Source organism: Oppia nitens, unplaced genomic scaffold (assembly GCF_028296485.1).
Source record: "Oppia nitens isolate AA-2021 unplaced genomic scaffold, nextdenovo-longstitch-racon4-pilon3 scaffold6_pilon_pilon_pilon, whole genome shotgun sequence".
In the NCBI taxonomy this organism is placed as follows: Eukaryota; Metazoa; Arthropoda; class Arachnida; order Sarcoptiformes; family Oppiidae; genus Oppia; species Oppia nitens.
Genome location: NW_026533250.1, coordinates 6,087,592 through 6,112,257, shown reverse-complemented (window position 1 = coordinate 6,112,257; position 24,666 = coordinate 6,087,592). Strand labels below are relative to the sequence as shown.

Below are 24,666 nucleotides of genomic sequence, written 5' to 3'. Positions count from 1 at the left end.
AAATACCCCGGGATTATGGTGTGTGTGTGTATTAGACATTACACTAGACATACATACATACATAGATCTGTATTATATCAATGCAATGGTTATTATTAACCATAGATTTATTATTATTATTATATGTCTTACTTTATATATATATACAATGTTTTATAATAATAATAATATTTATTTATAATAGCCATTGTTAATGTCAAGTGTGTTATATAGTGTCTAATTCAATGGAGACATTAGATTCTAGTATTATATATATATATATATATCAATATATTGTTATAATATAAAAATAAATTGTGTTTTATATATATATATATATATATATATATATATATATACATATAATATAATAGCATAATAAAAATTGGATATATATATATATAATTTATCTACATATGGCATATCAAGCACTGGTATGTTTTTGATAGGGTTATTGAGGCTATTTTATAGTGTGTGTGTGTGTGTGTGTGTGTGGGTGTATAGCTATGTGTATGTATAACTGTTTAGCCATTATTTTTTGTTGTTGTTGGATCGATAGTACAAATTAATCGATAGTAGTCTCCATACAAATTTGTTTGTCATTTTGTTATATTATATTATTATTATTATTATTTATTTGTTTATTTGGGCTCAAAAAACTAACTATTTTAATTAAATTATATGTGTGCTTGCTTATTCGTGTGTAAAAATGTATATTGAAATCTATATATATAAATAAATTAATTTGCTTATTTGTTTTGACACAATTTAATTATTTAACCCATTGGTCCCTGTCCAATTTAATAAATTAGTTAATCAATTATTACTAATACTGTACGAGAAAAAATAATAATGTTTGTATTAAATATTTAATATATTTATATACAGAATATTCTTGTATTATACATAAATATTCTATGCATTTATATATATATATATATAGAAAATATATATTTTTCACTAACAATAGAGCACACATTTTCTGAGTATTGTATAATAATAATAATAATAATAATAACAAAAAAAACTTAAAGTTAAAGTTCAATACAACAACAAATATAACAACAATAAACCCTAAACAACAACAAAAATTCTATACAATAGTTCAAAATCAAAATCAATTGAATTATTTTTGTTGTTGATTTTTGATATACAGTATTTATTTTATTTTTATTTATTTTTTTTTTGTTCAAACAATTTTATAATAGACTGTATCTATATATATATATATATATATATATAGATATATATATATGAGTATAGTTGTCAATAATATATACTGAAGTAATATATATATGTCAAACATAGGAATTCATTTATTTAGTGATGATTTAGACGCGCGGGTGTGTGAGTGAGTGAGTGTGTGTGTGTGTATATATATATATATATATATATATATATATATATATATATATATATATATGTCTAACTAATGTCATGTTGATAGGGGRGGGTGGGATGGGTAGTAGAGGGGTAGGTGTCATAGGCTATACAATTATATGACAACCCATTACAAAAGCTGTCAATTATTATTATTATTATTATTATTACTTATCACTTACTGTATAGTTTGTTGAATGCATTTTGAAATTCACTGAAATCAAGATTTTCGTCTCTATTGCTGTCTTCGTGTACTAATAGCTCAGTTAGTATACATGTCGATGACGTGTCCGCCGGCTATATAACCGTCCGTCCGTCCAATTGTTTTGTATGAGATTTGATTTTTTTGTTTGTATCAAAAATATATATAAAGAGACAGTCAGTTAATATATTTATAGTTATGTTTTATTTAGTTAGTTAGACAACAATATAATACTAAATTCAAGCACTGGTAGGTATATAAAGGGTGGGGGGAACTGGAAATATACTATAATATAGGGAACAACACAGTAGTACTAATTTAATACTGAATTCAATAGTAGTAGTAATAATAATAATAATACAAAAAATTAATGAATAAAATTGACATAAATATTGGACACAAAAAAAAACTTATATATATATTTAATAAAGATTTTATTTATTTATTTATTTTTTTGTTGAAAGAATCGACAAAAAATAAATAAATAATAATTTATTTATTTATCTCTCTATTTCTTTCAATATATTTTAGTTATTAATGTTTTAAGGGGTTTGACAACAACAACAACAAAAAATTGTATTATTTTTTTTGTATTTTATTTATATATTAAATTATTATCAGCTATTATGCCTAATAGTATGACTACATAAAAATATATATATAAATTTTTAATATAATAAGTAAATAAAAATCTTAATAAAAAATTGCAAATTCAATTTTTTTTTGTTCAATTTGTTTACAACAAAAAAATAATAAAAATTACAGTAATAATAATTTGCAAATAAATCATAGATTATTTTCTATTATATATATACTGTATATACAATATTTTTTTTCAAATCACATTTTTTTGTGATTGAAATTGATTTTTTTCAACAACAAAAAAATACTAAACAAAACAAAAATCCATTTTAAAAATAAAACTTTTATTACAAAACAAAATTTTTTTTTTGAAAATTATTATTATTATTATTATTGCAATTTAGCCAAAATACTACTACTAATAAAAAAATAAAACTTTAAACAAAATATATTTCAATACAAATATGAGTATCATTTATACTAAACACTGTATATAATGGATATAACATATGTGTAACTAAACGATGCCTTTTGGGTGATAAACAAAACTAAACAAAAAAATAACTACCAATTTATTATCAACAAAATAAAAATAAAAAAATACATATTGACATAAAATATACACTAATAAAAAAACAAAAAAAAATTTTTTTTTTGATGATATCCTAAACAAATAGCACTTCAGCACAAAAATAAAAAATAAAATATAAACTCTAAAAAAATTAAATTAAAACTATATATCTATTGATATATATATAAAAATAAAACTGTAATAATCAACAACATAAAAAATTATCTAGGTACTAATAATAGTAATAATAATAATAATAATAATAATAATAATAATAATAATAATAATAATAATAATAATAATAATAATAATAATAATWATTATTATTATTATTATTATTATTATTATTATTATTTAGTGTATATATATATCTCTAAGGGATAGGTTATACTGTTTTTATTGTCTATAGATTGGTTATAAAACACATACATAATTAAAATTTAATGTCTTATTATTATTATTATTATATAAAGTATATTGTATTTTATTATTTTTTATACTTATATAATAAACTATAGGTACTAAACAATAATAAGCATATATATTGAAAAAAATTAATATTGTTATATATATATATATATATATAGTAGACAGTTATACTATAATATATGTTATATATATATATATATGTTGTTAAGTGATTTATCAGGGATTTTATGTATATACACAATATATATATTATACAGTATTATATAACTATTACTTATGGGGTGTTATTTTATTAGACGGGTGTTATTTTATACGGTATATTAATACTGTACTACAAGTGGACAGTCATATCCATATCCATACATACCTTATAAATGTTTGAGTGTCTCCACAATTCATTAATATTAATCTCTCCGTCGCCGTCATCGTCCAAATGGGTAAACAAAAGCGACAAATCATTGGCTAATGTTTTATATTATTATTTATTTATTTATTTATTTTAATATATAAATCCATGTAATATATATTAAATGTTGTCAATATATATATATATATATATATATATGAAAAGTTTTTTTGTTTGTTGAGATTGTTTTAGTGGTGCAAACAATATGGACATGAAATAGAAAATAAATAAAAAAATAGTTAATATATAATCAATTAGTTTTTTAATTATATTTATTTATTTATTAGTATTAAACTATGTTTGTAACTAAAAAAAAACAATAAATAAAACAATAAGTTATAAATATATACTAAAAGTATTTGTTGTTTAAATTTAATAGTATATTGAAATAAATATTGTTATTAAATATTTTATATTAAACTATTGTATTATTATTATTATTACTGTTAAGTAAAATAAAAGTTTTTTATTTAAAATAAAAATAAAAATATATATTTATTTATTGATTACACACGCAATGACACTTGAAATATCAGTATAAAGTATATTAAGTTATAAATACTGTATAAATACAATACAGAAATAAATAAATATAAGACATGAGATGACATAACATTTAGAGGACAGTTAGGTTTGTCTATATATATATATATATATCTAAACTACTTGTTTATTTGAGAGAGAAAAAAATACAGTAAAAAATGGTAGTTAGTTGTATGTAATAATAATAATAATACTAATAATTGGTTTTCTTTAGTTTATCCCCAAAAAAACATACAATTATTTTCTGGACAATTATATGATAAATATTATATATATTTGATATAATATTAAAGTATTTGATATAATATATATATATATATCATGAGATCTGTGACATATATAATATGACATATCCGTGACGACCCACTGAATTGGTGTATAGTTTTTTGTTTAGTATGACTGTCCCTAAAGTATTCAACAATGGATTGGTAGCTAAATTGGTTGATATCGTGTGTCACAYACACACACACACCACACACACACACACACACACACACACACACATACATACATACATACATACATGCGATTGTAACCCTATATACAGGTATATATTGTATATACCGGTATTAAATGTAATAATAAATTATAAACTAATTGTTTAGTAAATATAGAAAAATAAATAAATAATTTATAACCTAAAAAATTAGCTGGATATATTATTTCAAATTAAATTAGTAATTTATCTAGTTTAAGTTTAGGATAATATAATATTTATAACTATTATATATATTAATACTACAATGAGATTAATAATAATAAATATAATAATAAATATTGACACTACACTCAAATGATTAAAAATATATATATTGATATATCAATATAAATAAAAAAAACAATTTTTATTTATTTATTATTTTCTTTATACAACTTTATAAATTTTGTGTATTATATCTTATTTTTAAACAAAAATAAATAAATAATATTTTTATAATATTTATTTTCAAACTTTCAAACACCCAAACATACTTATAGATTATTGTATGATATTTATGATTATTGTTTAACAACATATATATTAATATACAGTATATACCATAAAAAAAGCTTACATTTCTAGAGTGTCTGTGATATTGGTTGTACAGTACTTATCGTACAAAACAATAAAAAAATTTAATACTCATAATAATAATAGTCTATATCCTGCTGTGTGTGTGTTTGTATGTGTATGTGTAGTCCCCCTATCCCTTACACAACACAATAGGCTTATCCTCTAAAAATTTAGTACAATTTTTGTAGAAATTTCATGTTTTTAGTCTCCCATTCCTCTCTCTCTCTCTCTCTCTCTCTCTCTCTCTCTCTCTCTCTCTCTATTTCAATGGTATCTATAGTTTAGACAAATAACAACAACAACACTACTAATAGTATTTCTAGAGGAGGGGTAAACAAAATTGTTTAGTGATTGAAAGCACTTACCAGTCATTGTACAGAATATTCTGTATCTATTATGAGAGGAAACACTCATAATTCAAAACAATTTATATATATATACTGTATATATACGAATAGGAATTTATTTAATATAATATTTTTCAATTATATTTAATATATATATATATATACATTATATTGTATATATTTCAAGATATTATACCATTATATATATAATGATGAATATACAGTATAGACAGAGACAAAAATAATATAATTATAAACATAATTATATAAATTTTAGTACACATTATACTATGTGTATGTGTGTGTGTGTATATAGATATAATACAAATATGTATTTATTGTATTTTGTACTAAACATACAGTACAGCCGTTTCAATTTATTTTAYGAAAAATATTTGATTAAATTAACTCAAGATTTACATTATATATATGAATACATATGAATAGCTGATGAGTGTGTGTTTTTAATAGAGAGAGAGAGAGAGAGAGAGAGAGAGAGAGAGAGAGAGAGAGAGAGAGAGAGAGAGAGAGAGAGATTTAAGTGAGTAAATAAATATACACTTTGTCTGCACATATTTATCTCTGCATTTTTATAATATATTAATATAATGTATATATATATATATGAAATAATATATATAAATACAGTATATATATATATATATATATATATAAATAAGAGAAATATGATGAATAAATTATGTAAATATTTAATATGAAGAAAACTTATTTTATTTTTCTATGTTGTATTGTATTATATATTTTTCGCTTATTTAATATGTACTCTCCTTTTTATTTTAATCAATAAATACAATATTTATACACTACTACTACTACTACTACTGTTACATAACATGGGTATAGTTATTATTTAAATATATATATATATATACTAAATATATAATATATATATGTATATGTATATCAGTAAAGTATAAATCAATGAAAATATATAAATTAAATGGAGATTCACTTTAACATAATAGACTCGTAATATAATATATATCAATATATATATAACTATTTAGGGAGAATATTATCTATTAATATGCTATATAAATATATAAATATATATATTTATTGTAATATAATATTATAGAGTATATACAGTATATATACAGAATATTTCAATATTCAAATTACATGAATGTGTAGTTTATTTTCTGCCCGAAAAAAAATTATTGAATATTAAGCACACATTTATATACAGTACTGTATAATAATAATAATAATAATAAAAATAACAATATTATTATTATTATAATCATCATTTTTATCGTCAATATTATTAGCATTTGAAATAATATTTCACACATTGTGTGTGTGTGTGTGTGTATGGATAGTACAGTAGTATCTCTCATAGGAATTACAGTATATATATATATATATATGAATAGATACCAAAAAATATGGATATATTTATATATATATATATTTTTTGCTTATATTTGCACTATTGCTATCAAATAATATCGTTTTTTTTCATACCATTTATTGACTGACTGACTGGTTGACTGTATATATACCAGTGCCACACACATAACTGTGTGCACTCAATACAATCGTTGAGCTTAATGTTTGACACATTTCTTATTGCAATTTCTTATATTATAGCAATTGAAAAGAGTTTGTTTGTGTGAAAAGTGTAGTGAAATTTAGTGTATGTTTTTTAAGAGAGAGAGAGTAGAGAGAGAGAGTAGAGAGAGAGAAAAGAGAGAGAGAGAGAGAGAGAGAGAGAGAGAGAGTAGAGAGAGAGAGCATATAATATAGCCATACAATTCCAAGTGTGTGAATACATATATATATAATATATGACTTTTACATAACGTTCCCCTTCAATATACTATACTATATATTATCTATCTATGTATTATCTATCATATATTTCCCACTTTATCACTGTTTATTATATGATATAATTTTTTTTTATATGTGTGCATGGTCAAAAATCAATGGATAGCAGAATAGATGAAAATGCTATATCATATATATATTTGGTATATATATATMATATATATATATAATGTATATATCAATAAAATATATCTAAAAAGTCAAGAATATGGTCTCTAAGAGAGAGAGAGAGAAAAAAATTGTAGTAATAATAATAAGTCATTGCCTGTCAGCTTATGGATGCCGTGAAAGAGAGAGAGAGAGAGAGAGAGAGAGAGAGAGAGCCCTATGTTCTCAATGTGTATGTCTTTCCATATGGAAAGTTAGAAAACGATGAATAGTCTCTCTCTCTCTCTCTCTCTCTCTCTCTCTCTCTCTCTCTTTCACTAACAACAAAAAACTTGAGGTTTTTTTGCTCATATATTATGGACCACTACTACTTCAATGATATCAAGTGTGTTATATAATATATATAATGTTATACTATTACTTCATATATATATATTGCGGTAAAACAATATACAGTATATATAAGTTATATATATATATATGCATAGTATTTACAGTGTATATGTTTGAACAGCAAATGTAAAGGCATTTTTGTTAGGAGTAGTAGTTAGGAAAGGGATGGGAAAACTGACAACACGTATGGATGGATGTATGTATGTGTAGTCAGATTTTTTTTCGSTACATAATTGTTGAGAGGAAAGCCCTAAAATTAGTTTTCATTAATTTCTGGTCTCTCTCTCTCTCTYTCGACTACTGTTTTATAATATGAAATGAAAATATAGGGGAGAATATTATAGTATTAATATTATTATTATTATTAATGAATACACTAACAGAATATTCTGTATTATTATTATTATTTTATATGTCATTATATAGGACTTGAATTTGAAACTAATTTGTTCCCTAAAAGCAAACATAATTATTATCATTACTGAGAAATATATATACATAAAAATTGTAACCATTTTCTCTYTCTCTCTCTCTCTCTCTCTCTCTCTCTCTCTCTTCAAACATTAAAAATTAAGATAAATCTAATAAATGTGATAAAAAAAATTTGTGACAATATATAAAACTCAATGAAAAAATATTTATAATATAAAAACTAAAAAAAATGAAAATTATTAATCAATCATTTTTTCACTAACCATAATTAGCGTAAAAATTAATTTGCAAATTATATATATAAAGTACAGTATTATATATATAATGCAATTATTTATATAATAAAAAATTTATTTATTACATGAATTATTATATATATATAATTAAAAATAATAATCAATGATTTCTATTTAATACTATTTGAATTTTATTATTATTATTATTAGTTACTATTATTAATATTAGATAAATATAAAAAAATAAAAACATGTTTTTTATTATTATTATTTGCAATATATTTGTGAAATGGATATTTTCATTGCATTTAACGGCATTTTTTTGAGCTCCCATTCCTATCTCTCTCTCAACATTGAAAACTATGGGCCCATAAAATTCATATTATTTAACATTTTATTTTTACGGTACATATATATATAAAAAACATTTAGTTTTTATTTTAGTTTTTAGTTTTAGTTTTAGTTGCTTTTTATTTTTTATATATTTATTTATTTTCGATGTAATGTTCCGTAAGTAAACCGGTAAAGCAATCGTTTACCCATGGATTAGATGGCAACCAATGGACAGATATATATATATATATATATTATACACACATACAGTCACACACACACACACACACACACATAGAGTCATACACACACACACATATACATACAGTCACACACACACACACACACACACACACACACACATACAATCATACACACACACACATATACATACAGTCATACACACACAAACACACACACATACAGTCATACACACACACATATATACATACAGTCATACACACACATATATATACAGTCATACACACACATACAGTCATATATATTTATATAATACTGTATATATAATGCTAGCTTAGATAAAGTATAAAATATACTTTAATATGTTTTAATTATAACTTTATACGGTATATATATATATATATATACTAAATCATACTATAATTTTGTGACAGTTAATAATTAACCCCAAAAAAACTTAATTAAAGGTTAATTTAAAATAATGAAGATTTTTATACATATATTGATATAATATTTAATGCAATTAGTGTTTATATACTATATACTGTATATATCGTATTAAAATTAATGAAACACATAAAATTGAAAAAAATAAATCACAGAATATTCTATATATTTATTTTAGTAATTTATATATAAAATAAAATGACATTAATATTACTACTAATAACTGCAATAATAATAAAAAAAACTAATGGATATTATTATTAATTTAATAGCACACAAAAAAACCCAAAACAAATAAAATACAAAAAAATAAAATAAAATAAATAAAATCCAAAATAAATTCATACTTTTCTGTAGAAGTTGTTGTTTCATCAGATCATACTGTTTGGGCAGACAGTCATCATCGGCGCCGTTATTATTATTATTATTGTATGTATTGTCCTCATTGTTGTTAAGTAGTGAGTCATCATCTACTAGTGGTGCCGGTGCTTGTGGTGTAGTATAGGTGCCGGCAGTATCAGTGTTGTCATCATTAATTTTGTTGTTGTGGTTGTTATTGATGTCGGTACTGTCCATCACCACTACATCCCTGTCCCCATCATCATCATCATCATCATCGATACTAGTGGTACACCGATCGGGATGGGCAGCTCTAACGGCTTTCCCAGTTTCGCATGCTATTTTCCTGTTTAGATTGGGAGGGGGTAGTGGAGTGGTAGGGGTTAGACATTAAATATATTATATAAGTATATATATTGTATATGATATATATTTTTCTATACATATATTGTACACATATATATATATTTAGTGTATCAGTCAATTAGGATACTACTAGATATTATTGTATTAAAGCAATTATTATTAGTATTATTATTGTATTATGTTGTTATCAGTAATAGTAGTACTACTAGTAGTATTGTTGTACTGTATAACCGTAAAATAATAGGACTTTTCAAATATAATACAATAATAGGACACAAAAAAAAATTTTTTATGAGAGACACTCAAATGTGATGATAAAAAAATATTATATTGTATATTATCTCTAACTATAATCATTGCATTGATTTTGTATGTGTGTGTATGTGTGTATGTGTGTGTATGTGTGTGTATGTGTGTGTATGTGTGTATGTGTGTATATGTGTGTGTATGTGTGTATGTGTGTATGTGTGTGTATATGTGTGTATGTATGTGTTTGTGTGTGTAGAGCACTAGTATCTCAAATAACATTTATATATATATATATATGAAACCTGTATGTAATTGTATTATTATTATTATGGCATTAGATAAAAAAAATTTGAAATTGAATTGTATAAATTTATAGATAGCAAATTGATAGCTTATATGTTTTGAATTGATAATTACTAGTTTTTTTGATAATGATAATAATATAGAATATATTATATATATTTATTTAAAAAAAATTAAAAAAATAAAACATTATTTAACACATCATCGTTTATTATATAACACACATATATTTAATATATATATATATATATTTAATATATCAATATATATATATATATTTAATATATCAATATATATATATATATATATACAATATATAAAAGAGATAACGCCCTAATAAAGTGCTATCATAAATATATTTTAAGTGCATTTTTATATATATATAATATTATATATTTTCATATCACTGCATGAATATTACATATATAAAAACATATATAAAAAATAATATTATATAAAATTTATATAATATATCATCAAATATGTTTATATATATATATTAAAATTAGCATGATAATATTATGTACAGTATTTTTTTATATATATTATTTATTTTTATAACCCCAGTTGACTAATTTATCATTTTAAATGTGTATTTAGAAAAATATATATTATATTAATTCTAGTATATTGTTGTTGTTATGTAAGTCATGATTTGCTATTTTTTATGACATACACACATTCATACACACATACATACACACACATACACACACATACATTAACACATATACATACATACAGACACATACAAACACACACACACACACACACACACACACACACATACACATACACACACATACAAACACACATACACACACATACATACACACTGACGCTTAGGGAGTTAAAGTCGGGTATATATATATTGTATATATATATATTGTTTTATTTTTCTCTCTATTAGTTTTTTTTGTTTAGCTTTTTTTATAATGACTTTCACTGACTCACTGCCTAAACAATTCTTAAACATTAAAAACTTAATCGCAATGTTTTTTTTGTTGTTTGTATTATTATTTTTGATCTCATTTTATTTTTGTTGTTACTGTCAAAACATTTCACTATATATATATATATATATATATATATATATATATATATATATATATAGAGAGAGAGAGAGAGAGAGAGAGAGAGAGAGAGAGAGAGTACAGTATATCTCAAGAGACGAATTTTTAGCGATTTTTATATATATATATATATATATATATATATATATATATATATATATATATATATATATATATATATATATATATATATATATATATATATATATATATATATATATATATATATATATATATATATTATTTGCTTGCTTTTGTGTCCACAAATATATGGGCAAAACACAAGTGTCTATTGTATAGTATATATTCAATATATATATATATCTATTGAATTGAGCACTGGTAGCTTTTTTCCTATTATTATGTCTATGTGTTTAAAAATTGAAAAGTTGACAATCTATGGTCAAAATGAGCAAAAAAAAATAAAATAAAATAAAAAAATATTTTTATTTAATAATAATATTTTTAAAAGAATTTTTTTTCTCTATATGTAGTATAGAAAAAATATAAAGATAAATAAATTATTTTTTTTTGTAAAAAAATAAAATTGTAAAATTTTCTTTTAAATATATTTAATATTAAAAATTTTTAGATATATTATACTATATATAGATAAATATATATTATATTTATTTATAAATTAAACATTTATAAATTTTATATCTATCGGTTCAACTATTTTTTGTTATATATCTATATATATTTGTTATATATTTTTGTTATATATATCAATAATTTATAAGATTACACAAAATTTCAATTAAATATATAATATATATATATATATATACTATATATATCTATACCAACAACAAAAAATACATTTATATATATTTTTATGTAAAGGATTTTTAATGTATAATTTATGTTTGCTTATTGATAATGTACTGTATGTATCAGTCCATATGGTGATACATCATCAGCTTATATACACTGTATACAGTGTGTACTGTACATTGAGATGGTAGGGTTGGTTAGGTTACTAACATTACATTATACTATGTAATATGTATTACAAATTATATACAATCTAGAAATATATATTTTTTTCCATGTATTCCTATGTGTATTTCCAGCATAGATATATATATATACACACACAGTATATATATCATATAAAGCACTGGTATCACTGCACACACACACACACACACACACACTGGCACTGGCACTGGTGGTTGACTGGCTGTCACTTTAGGCAAAATACAGGAATCTATCAAAAAATTATATCTAATTAATGACTCTTTATTTGTTGTAAAGTACCGGTTCAAGTGTGTCGGTGTGTGTATGTATGTGTGTGTGTGTGTGTGTGCTCTCAGTCATGTCATTAAAAATTAGTAGAGGAAAGTTATGCTAAATATTATATATATATATATTGATAATACATATACATATATATATAGGATATTAGTGTCGATTATCGTTACATAAACTAATGTAAGGGTTGACTATCATTATCATACTATTAGGAAAAATACTTTATATAAGTTTATATATTTATAATTTGATACAAAATTTATTATTATTTTGTGTGTGTGTGTGAATAAATTTATACTTTTATATATTATATTATATATATATATATATAAAGTTTAATATAATTTGTGATAAATTCTTGTATGGATTTAATGTCTAAAAAAATATGTGCAGAATATTACAGAATCTATAATATACTGTATATTGTATACTATAATACACTATATATATATATATGATATAAAATAACTAATTCAATGTTAAAATATTTTTTTATCAGATAAAATCATATTTAAATTACTTTTTTTACTGACATATAAAAAACTAAAAGAAAATTTGATTTCTATCCTCTCGAAAAAAAATAATACATATTAAGTATTGCAATAATATTATATTTTTAGTAGTATAGTATATACTGTATATATAATGAAACAAAATATATTATATACTGTATATATATTTCCCAAAATAGTATATAAATGGTAAATGCTATCAATTTATTTAATATTAATAAATATTATAAAATATTATTTTTCTATAACATATATAGAGTACAGTATATACACACACACATAGTATATGCAATAAACTAAAAAACATAAGTATTATTATTATTATTATTATTACAATATTTTTATGCATTAAAATTCAAATCTAAAATCAAAATTATATATAAAAAAAGTAAATGTATTTTTTGTTGCTTTGAATTAATAAATATCACATACTATTCACTATAACTTATATATACAGTATATATATATAATATATAAAACATATTTTGAGCGCTGAATATATTAAATCATATATATATATATATAATAGATATATACAGGATATATGATTATACAGTATATACAGCATATACTGTATATATTTGATATTATTATTATATAAACTTATGCCCCCAAAAAAATATTACTATAAGACACTGTGTATGTGTGTGTATATTAAATATAATCTTTAAGCACTGGTATGCCATCCAAGATATACGGTATGTACTGTATATATATATCTGTATATAATATATTGATACCACTTGTATTACATTAAACATCAATGTTACTGATAATATATATATATTATAATATATCAATATATATATATATAAACACACATTTATAATAAACCTCAAATAATATTTATTTTTTTTATATGTGTTTGTGTGGATATGTACTAAATATAAGCCTAAATATATAATGCTATACAGTCACACACTTGATATATAACTTTATATAAATATCTATATACTGTATATATATATAGGCTTATATATATATTATATATATATATATATATTTATATAATATCAGTATTTACTAATGTCTTCAAAAAAATGTATGTCCTATTTATTTTACTAATGTATTCACAATATTATATATCTTTATATATATATACAGTATATACTGTACTATCGATATATAAAATCAATAATAATAGTAATGAAAATAATTTTTTTTTTGAAATAAAAATTATAGTTTTCTTTTAGTTTTTTTTATATAGAAATAGATATATTTTCTATTATAGAAATAATATTTTTTTTACTTTATATTTAGAAATAAAATTTTCATTAAATATTATTTATATATATATATGGATTTCAAAATTAATCAATATTTATGTTTTTTTTAATGTAATTTAATATATTTCTTTAAAAAAATATATATTCAATACATAAATATAATTTTTTCTAAAGATAATTTAATAATAAAAAAATAAATAAATAATAATTTTCTTATCATTATATATATATATATAACTTATAAATTTCTATAAATATAAAAAACAAGCATTTAGTTAAAAAAAAGGTTTTAAAAAAATATTTATCAACAAATTAAATATCATATTTAAAACGTATATACATTTTGCAGTGAAATATATAATATATAATATAAAAAATAATAAAATCAAAAATTTCTTATTTTATTTCCTCAATAAAAAATTAATAATTTTATGATACCTCACAACATATATATATATATATATATATATATAATATAAACAATAAAAATTGCTATAAAATTATTGATTTCATAGCACACACACACACACACACACACACACACACCTAATATAATGATAACAACATTTTTACCTAAAAAAAATAATTTTATATTCAATAATAATAATAATAATAGTAATAATAGGATAACCCATACCTTAAATGACATCTCGAGTCGTATAGTTTGCCATCAGTTCCGCACACCTTATGCTTATGTATTGGACACTTCTGGACCACTGGACATGAATATCGGTGATGCTATTGAAAAGATAGATAGATAGAGAGCACAGGGAGGTCAGAAAAAAAATGTAAAATTAAATATATAGTGATATAAAGATAGAGATATAAAAAATTGAAAACAATATTGTAATATAACGAAAAAAAACTAATAAATAATATAATAGGAGAAAAATATTATATATATATATAGTATAATCATTTCAAATAATATTATATATATATATATATATTAGTAATGGCTATAATCATAATAATAATGACCACACATATAGCCAACAATATACCAACAACAAAAAATACGTTATCAACATAAAAATAATATTATATTTATATATAATAATATATTAAAGTATATATCAATATATTTATCAATCTATATACAGTATATACTGTATATATAATATCTATACATTAATATATAAATATATTGTGTGTATATATAATAAATCACTGAAACATTTATATAAATTAGAAACCATTATTATTATTATATATTATATATTTTTCATACATTTTCTCTCAATATTATATTATTATTATTATTATTATTATAACTATTATCATCATATGATTGCAAAAATATTTCGTTTACAACAACAAAAAACTAAAATCAATAATTTATATTATATTTATAGTACAGAAAAAGTAATTTTATTATTATTATTATTATTATTATTTTCATTAGTAATAATATTAATAATAATAATAATATTGTATATATTTTATAAACTATAAAAAAATTATATCAAGTTTATGTTTTGAATTACAATATATATATATATTTTTTGATATATATTTATTGTTTTAATAATATAAAAATATAATCTGAAAATTATTTTATTTATTTTTATTTAGTGCCAACATTTTCACTGATAAAAAATATATTATATTATTATTATTATTATACAGTTTATATCTCTTTTACTAGTCATCACTAAATAAATAAAATTAATAAATAATAAATAAAAATAAATTACACACAAATAGTATTTTTTTTTAAACTATTTCAATGATAAATATGAAAATTCCTTAACATTATATTATTTTCATATAAATTATTATTTTTATATACACTGCTCTATATATATATATATAAATTTAATATTATTTATTATTTTTAATATATATATATATACTGTTTAATGTTATGGTAGAAAAAAAATATTTTTGATATAAAATTTTTGAGATAAAATATTAAAGTCTAAAATAAAATAAATTGTTTATTATATATAATATATAATCTTATTTTTATAAAAATATCATAAATATACTTTATATATATATATATGAAAAACACATTGAATTTTAAATTAAATTGCTATACAATGTAGTGTAGTGTAAGTGTGCACTGCTTTAATCATACATAATATTACAATAATAATAGTAATAATAATAAAGTATTGTATATTTATTAGTATTTATATCAAATAATGTACAGTATATGGAAAAAATGCAAATTTTTTTCAATAATTCAACTATGTCAAATTAAAATAATAATAATAATAGTAATAGTAGTTACAGTAGTAGATAATAATAATAATAGTAAATAAATTACAAACATTTAAATGCATCAATTAGTTTCAACAATGAGTTTACTTTTATATATATATATATATTACTACTTATACTGTTTAGTATTACACTATACTATACTGTTTAATGAAAACTAATTAGTTTTTAAGATACAACTAATCTAATGTACAGTATATACTATATATATATATATATAGTATATACTGTATAGAAATATATTGTATAGAAATTAATTAATATCTTTTAAATGAAAGTTTCTGAAAAATATAACAAAACTCTCTCTCTCTCTCTYTCTYTCTYTCTTTCTCTCTAATAAATTAAATTTAAATACATATATTAAAAACAATTATTTAAAATTTTTGTAAAYTATATATATATATAAGGGCTATTAGTATATAATAAACAGTAATATTTATAGACACACATACATTGCTAAGTATTTATCTAATTATATAATTATTTTGTTTTGTTTTTGTTTTGTTTAGTTTAAATGCTTTAATTAAAATTTTTCGAAAATTTTTGGCTAATTATATAGGATTTGTTGTCTTTATATATATATATATTATTAAATAATATAAAATATATATTAAATTATTCATACAATTTAATTTATGGACGCCATTATTTTACTTTACTATACTATTCAATCTAATAAATATATATTGAATATATTTGCATTATTTTTATGATTATTATAGTATTATTATTACTGTAGTATTAAAATTAAATATAATTAATTAATATATATTGACATTTATATAAGCAATTGTAAATAAAATATTATACATTAATCATTAAATTATTCAAATATCAATTCATCTAATAGTAATAATAATAATAATAATACTATAAATATACTAATACTAAATAGTAAATGTCTCAGTGATTAGTCATACACTAGTAGTACATATAATAATATAATATCGATATATAAATAGCATATAATATATATATATATATAGCAATATATATTAATGACTGGAAATTAGTCACTAATGGATACCAAATTGTATTCAAATATATCAATAGATACACAAAAAAAATAAAATAAAAAGATACTGACATTTATAATACATTGAGARAGAGAGARAGAGAGAGARAGAGAGAGARAGAGAGARAGAGAGAGAGAGAGAGAGAGAGAGAGAGAGAGAGAGAGAGAGAGAGCTTATAAGTCTCTTATATTTAGGGTTTCTATTGAATCGGATGGTTAGGTTAGGCGGGGGATTGGCCTACAAAAGTGTGTATAACTTTTAATCATCATTGATTTTGGCTATTCAAACACATACATACACACACACACACACACACACACTAACTGATTATAATATTAATGATAAAGTCTAACTAAATTATTAGACACTACTACTACTACTACAGTATTATACTAACAAAAAAATCTGATGATTGAATAGTTAAAGTTAAAGCCAATTGAAACCTACAAATTGCTTAGCAAATTGATCACTGGTTTTAGTATTTAGTATTTTATTTTTTTTGTTGATGGGATTTAATAGGCATTTAATCATACAATGAAATAACAAAAAAAAAATCATTTAAGCTATCACTCTATCAGCTAATTAGTTACAAAAAAAAATTATTAGTATTGAAAATAATTGATAAAATTGCAAAATTATTGAATAAAACCATACCTTTGATTGATGACTGAAATCAATTAAAACCGATGACAACACTACTACTACTATAAGTAGTAGTGATGTCAGAGCACAGGGATTCATATATTTATAACTCATATTATTATTATATATTTAATAATAATAATACACTAATATATAACCAACAACAAAAATAAACACTGGTTTATAATGACTAGATTTATATGATTTTGTTTATACAGAATATTCTTTATATTAAATATAGATATACTGTATATAATTGTTGTTGTTGTAAGTGTTGACCAATAATAATAATAATAATAACTAGTTAGTGATCTCTGGCACCGGGATGTACTACAACAACAACTATAGCAAATCTACCGGATTTTAGCTATAATAGACACACATATTGAGAGAGAGAGGCCAGAAAAAAGGCAATAAAGGATTATATATACTCTCTTTCTCTCTCTCTCTCTCTCTCTCTCTCTCTCTCTCACTGTATGTTCAATATCTTCAATAATATCTTATTGTTGGCAATAATAGCAATAATAATATTGTTATTATTATTATTATTATCGGTGTTGTTGTTGTCGTTATTATTATACTGAATAAAATCTATTTGAAGCACATCTATGTTATGATCATCCGAGTGCTCACATCAATAGGTTTTTTTGATTTTATTTTATTGATGTTATGAGAGAGAGGAATGGTATCTATTTTTTTTGAGAAATATTTTTTTTTATATATATATACAGCACTTGGATCGGCACTTAAAGATAGTGATGGGGGTAACCAAACAATTAGTTGATCACTATTGCCATTATTATTATTGTGTATCACTGACTGCTGCTGCTGACCATCACACTGCTGGGCACTGGTAGGTTAAAACAAACAATCACACACATGCATATATGTATACATACAGAGAGAGATCAGAGTGAGACATACACACACAATCACATCCAAGTGCTGATACAGACTATTTGTGTTTTAGACAACACATCTACTGTATATATATCTATATATTCAGCACAGTTATCTCTCTCTCTCTCTCTCTCTCTCTCTCTCTCTCTCTCTCTCTCTCTCTCTCTCTCTCTCTCTCTCTCTCTCTCTGGAAATCCATATACACATTTTATATGATATACCGAGAGAGAGACCAACTCAGTGGTAGTTTATATGGTAACCAACAACGACTCGCTAGTGCACAGTCTCTATCTAAAAGCACCGTTAGTTTTGTATGTATGTATGTATGTATGTATGTGTGTGTGTGTGTGTGTGTGTGTGTGTGTGTATGTATGTATGTATGTATGTGTGTGTGTGTGTGTGTGTGTGTGTGTGTATATGTATGTATGTGTGACTACAGTTTTTCCCTATGAATATAATGAGCATCACTACCACTACCACCAATACTACTACTACTATCGGATCGATATCTTTGAATGTGTKTATACTGTATGTTCTCAAAGCACAAGCACTGGTAGTTTTTTGACTGTAGATACTCTACTACATACAGATAGAATATATAGAGAATAGTCGATACCATTTACCATTAACACTGCATATTCACAGCTTAGGGAGACAATAGTGTAGTTTTTTTTAAATATATATATATATATATATACTGTATATAACTGGAAAACTTGTAAGTCTTTTCTTATTCATCACAACTAACCAAACAAACAAACAAAACGAAAAAAAATCTAACTGTTCTCTCAAACCTATTATATTCAAACACACACACACTTAGACAAAGACAGTGATGAGTGAGTGAGTGAGTGAGTGAGTGAGTGAGAGAGAGAGAGAGAGAGAGAGAGAGAGAGAGAGAGAGAGAGAGAGAGACTTTAACCCTATTTGTTTGGACGAGATTTTCATTTTGCAATACAATTCAAATGTATGGTATGGGGGTGGGTGGGTATGGTTAATGGGGGGGGGTTAGCTGGCAGGGGAGTGCACAACAATGTCAATTGTATTTTTTTTACATCAGATATTACATAAGATCCCTGTGCTTGCTATGACTGACACTGACAAACAAACACATTATCAACTAATTTGGTGATACATTCACTGCAATAAAAACCTCAGTCAATATATAGCAATATAATAGAGAGAGAGAGAGAGAGAGAGAGAGAGAGAGAGAGAGAGAGAGAGAGAGAGAGAGAGAGAGAGAGAGAGAGAGAGAGAATAAATATATTGTATTTTTATTAGATATATATATATATATATATATATACTGTAAATGTTATATAAATTTTTTTCTTTGGGGTTCAAATTGTCGACAAAAATGTTTACACAGAGATTACAATACAGTATTATTATATATATTTATATAATTTATAAATAGTTTAAACTTTTTTATATATATATCAATACATAGTATGATATAATAATAATAATAATACCTACAAAATAATTATTTAGGCAAACAATACATTGAAACTATTATACAGTATTTAAAAAAAATAAATTTAACTAATCTTTTAAATACTGTTTATACTATTTATTTGTTTCATTAATGTTAGTCATTGTTTTTTTTGTATATACTGTATATATAATTATAATCTAAGTGTATAAATGTTAATTAAAATTTAATTTGAAGTATTTTTTTTATTGTTTTGTTTACATCATTAGTTAATTAAGCTAATAATAGTGTATAGTATAGTATAGTGTATATATATTTTTTTAAAAATATATTAGACCATGTTGAAATATAATATTATATACATTTAATTAGGATTTTTTGTTGTTGGTTGATATGATATAATAAAATATTATATTAAATATAATACTATATATAATAAAATAAAAACTATATTAATAGATAATACATTAGTTAAGTGGGCATAAAACAACAATTTTTACTATTATATATATATATATATACAATATATTTATTTTGTAAACATATCTATAATATATATATATATATATATATATATAACATAATATACTGTATTTATGTATACAGTATTTATTAAACTAAACTATTATATACCTAACCATTCATGTGATATACAATTTCTTAAGATATGATTTTTTTTGGTTTGTGTATACAATACAGTAATATACGGTATTTGTCTCATATTTATCATAGGCTTTAATATAATTGATTTGTGTTTTCATTACACACACACATACACACATACACACACACACATACACATACACACATACACACATACACACATACACACATACACACATACACACATACACACATACACACATACACACATACACACATACACACATACACACATACACACATACACACATACACACATACACACATACACACATACACACATACACACATACACACATACACACATACACACATACACACATACACACATACACACATACACACATACACACATACACACATACACACATACACACATACACACATACACACATACACACATACACACATACACACATACACACATACACACATACACACATACACACATACACACATACACACATACACACATACACACATACACACATACACACATACACACATACACACASACACACATACACACACACACACACACACACACACACACATACACACACACACACATATACTCACACACACACACATACACACACACACACACACATAATTTGAACACAATATATAATATGATATAAAAAATATGTCGATTAATGTTTAAGAGAGAGAGAGAGAGAGAGAGAGAGAGAGAGAGAGAGAGAGAGAGAGAGAGAGAGAGAGAGAGAGAGAGAAATCATCGAAAAAAGCACTCATTTACTAAAAAATATGTTTTTTGCTAAAACTTATATAACTTAAAGATATATAATATAATAATACTTAAGTTATAAGAGACATATACAGTATATATATATATATATATAATGTTAGATGTGTTTCCCAATACATTATTGGTTTGATTTATTGCGTCAATCAATTGATTTTTTTTATTTCATTTTATTATTATGATTGCTTTTATTATTATTATTACTGTAATAATACAATTTATATATTATATATATTTTTTATTTTTTGCTGAACTTGTAATCACACACACAAAAAAAACTTATCAATTATTATTAATAGCATTATTATTATTACTATTATTTCTCTGTCTATCTATCTGTCTGTCTATCTGTCATATTAGCTGATGATAAGTACTGGAAGTTTAGATTTTAAAATAAAAAAATTATTTTTAATTTAATTATTTTAAAATAAAATTAATAATAATTTACTAAATATTTAAAATAATTATTAACTATTATTATACTTATATATATTTTTTGTTATCTAAATAATTGTACTTAAAATATAACTAATAATTATTATTATTATAATATTAGTTATTTAATAATAATTTTTAATTTGAAAATTAAATAATAATATAATAACAATAATTAAAAAATAGAGTATATTTTAAACTAAATTATTTTTTTATTAATTTATTTTATAAGTCATAATTATAATAACAATAAACAAGTTTTTTATTTTTTTACATTAAAAAAAACAAACTTTTTATATATAAGAGATAAACAAAACATTTTTTTTATAAATAAATTAATAAATAATTCAAAAAACATAATTAAGTTTAACATTTACTTATATATTTATAAATACTAAAAGTAGCTAGGTAATAGAAATTTATTTTAACCATAAGTAATCATAGTATTCCACTCAATAGGATAACTATCTGGTTTACCATCAATTGTGCTTGATACTGAATTAATTTTAATTAATAAATAAATAAATAAATTAAATAATAACATAATATAATAATAATAATAATAATAATAATAATAATAACTAACTGAAAGCAATGATTGCAATAACCATTGAAACCAATTGAAAAAAACGTTTCATCTTTTATTTTGTTTGTTTGCTTAATAATAATTATTTTTTAATAATTATTATTTATAATTTGTTAACTTTAATTTATAGTTTTTATATAATGATTAAATTATATATATATATATATATATTGGTTGGTTGTTAACGACTTATATATACCGTAATAATAAATTTTTTTTTTAAATAAAAACCAGTGGCCATCTGTTATAAATTAGTTATTTTTAAAATAATAATTTATTACAAAACATTCAAAAAATAATATGAATTTCTTAAGTAATCAGTTTTTTATGGAAAGTTAATCGAAAAGGAAATAAATATTTTTGATTTTTTTTAATTAATTTTATTTTAAATATAGTTTTTATAAGAGCATCAATGGGGTAGTAGTAGTAGTGGAGACAGAGAGAGAGAGAGAGAGAGAGAGAGAGAATTTAATTGAATAAATATATTGTATTTTTTATTAGATATACTGTATATCTTAAATAAATTTTTTTCTTTAGATTTCAAATTGTCGACAAAATGTTTACACAAAGATTACAATACAGTATTAAAGAGAGAGAGAGAGAGAGAGAGAGAAATTGTATTTTAATATTTAAAAATTTAATAATATTAATGACATAGATATGTATATACAGGTATATAATTTTTTTTATATCTATATATATATATACTGTAATTTAATATATGATTTTCTATTGTCTCAAATTAAAACAGATGGATATATATATATATATATATATTTTTGCGATAATTAAAAATAATATTATAATTAATTAATTTTTATTAAATCTTTTTTTTATTATACTTCTACTTAAATAAAATCAACAACAAAAATATCTGTAAAATTTTGAAAAAAACAATTTTTGTTTTTTTTTTGATCAACCCTGATTATAATTTTTTTTAAACATTTAATTTCTATATTATATTATATGTTAATAGGCTATACAGTATATATATAATTTTAGATATATTTTTCTAACTACATATTCAAAAAATTAATAATTTAATTATAATTTTTTTTCACTCAAAAAAAAATCTATTCAAATCAATTTAAAAATTTAATTGATTGAGAGTTTGATTAAAAAAAATAAAAAAATAAATTGTATTGAAAATAGCATTGTATCAAAAAAAAATT

General features: G+C 21.4%; 1 protein-coding gene across 1 annotated transcript in view; it reads right to left on the bottom strand.

Annotated features, from left to right (window-relative positions):
* The window catches only part of LOC128962818 (follistatin-related protein 5-like), a 39,119-nt gene extending 20,311 nt beyond the window's left edge, over positions 1-18,808 (bottom strand). Inside the window, exons 1-5 of the mRNA XM_054309219.1 lie at positions 18,722-18,808; positions 15,460-15,560; positions 9,845-10,182; positions 3,511-3,605; positions 1,542-1,656 (exon numbers count right to left, since the gene is read on the bottom strand). Of these exons, the coding sequence (XP_054165194.1) occupies positions 1,542-1,656; positions 3,511-3,605; positions 9,845-10,182; positions 15,460-15,560; positions 18,722-18,808 (736 nt within the window). The remainder of the gene's footprint in view (positions 1-1,541; positions 1,657-3,510; positions 3,606-9,844; positions 10,183-15,459; positions 15,561-18,721) is intronic.
* Between the last annotated feature and the right edge of the window lie 5,858 nt (positions 18,809-24,666).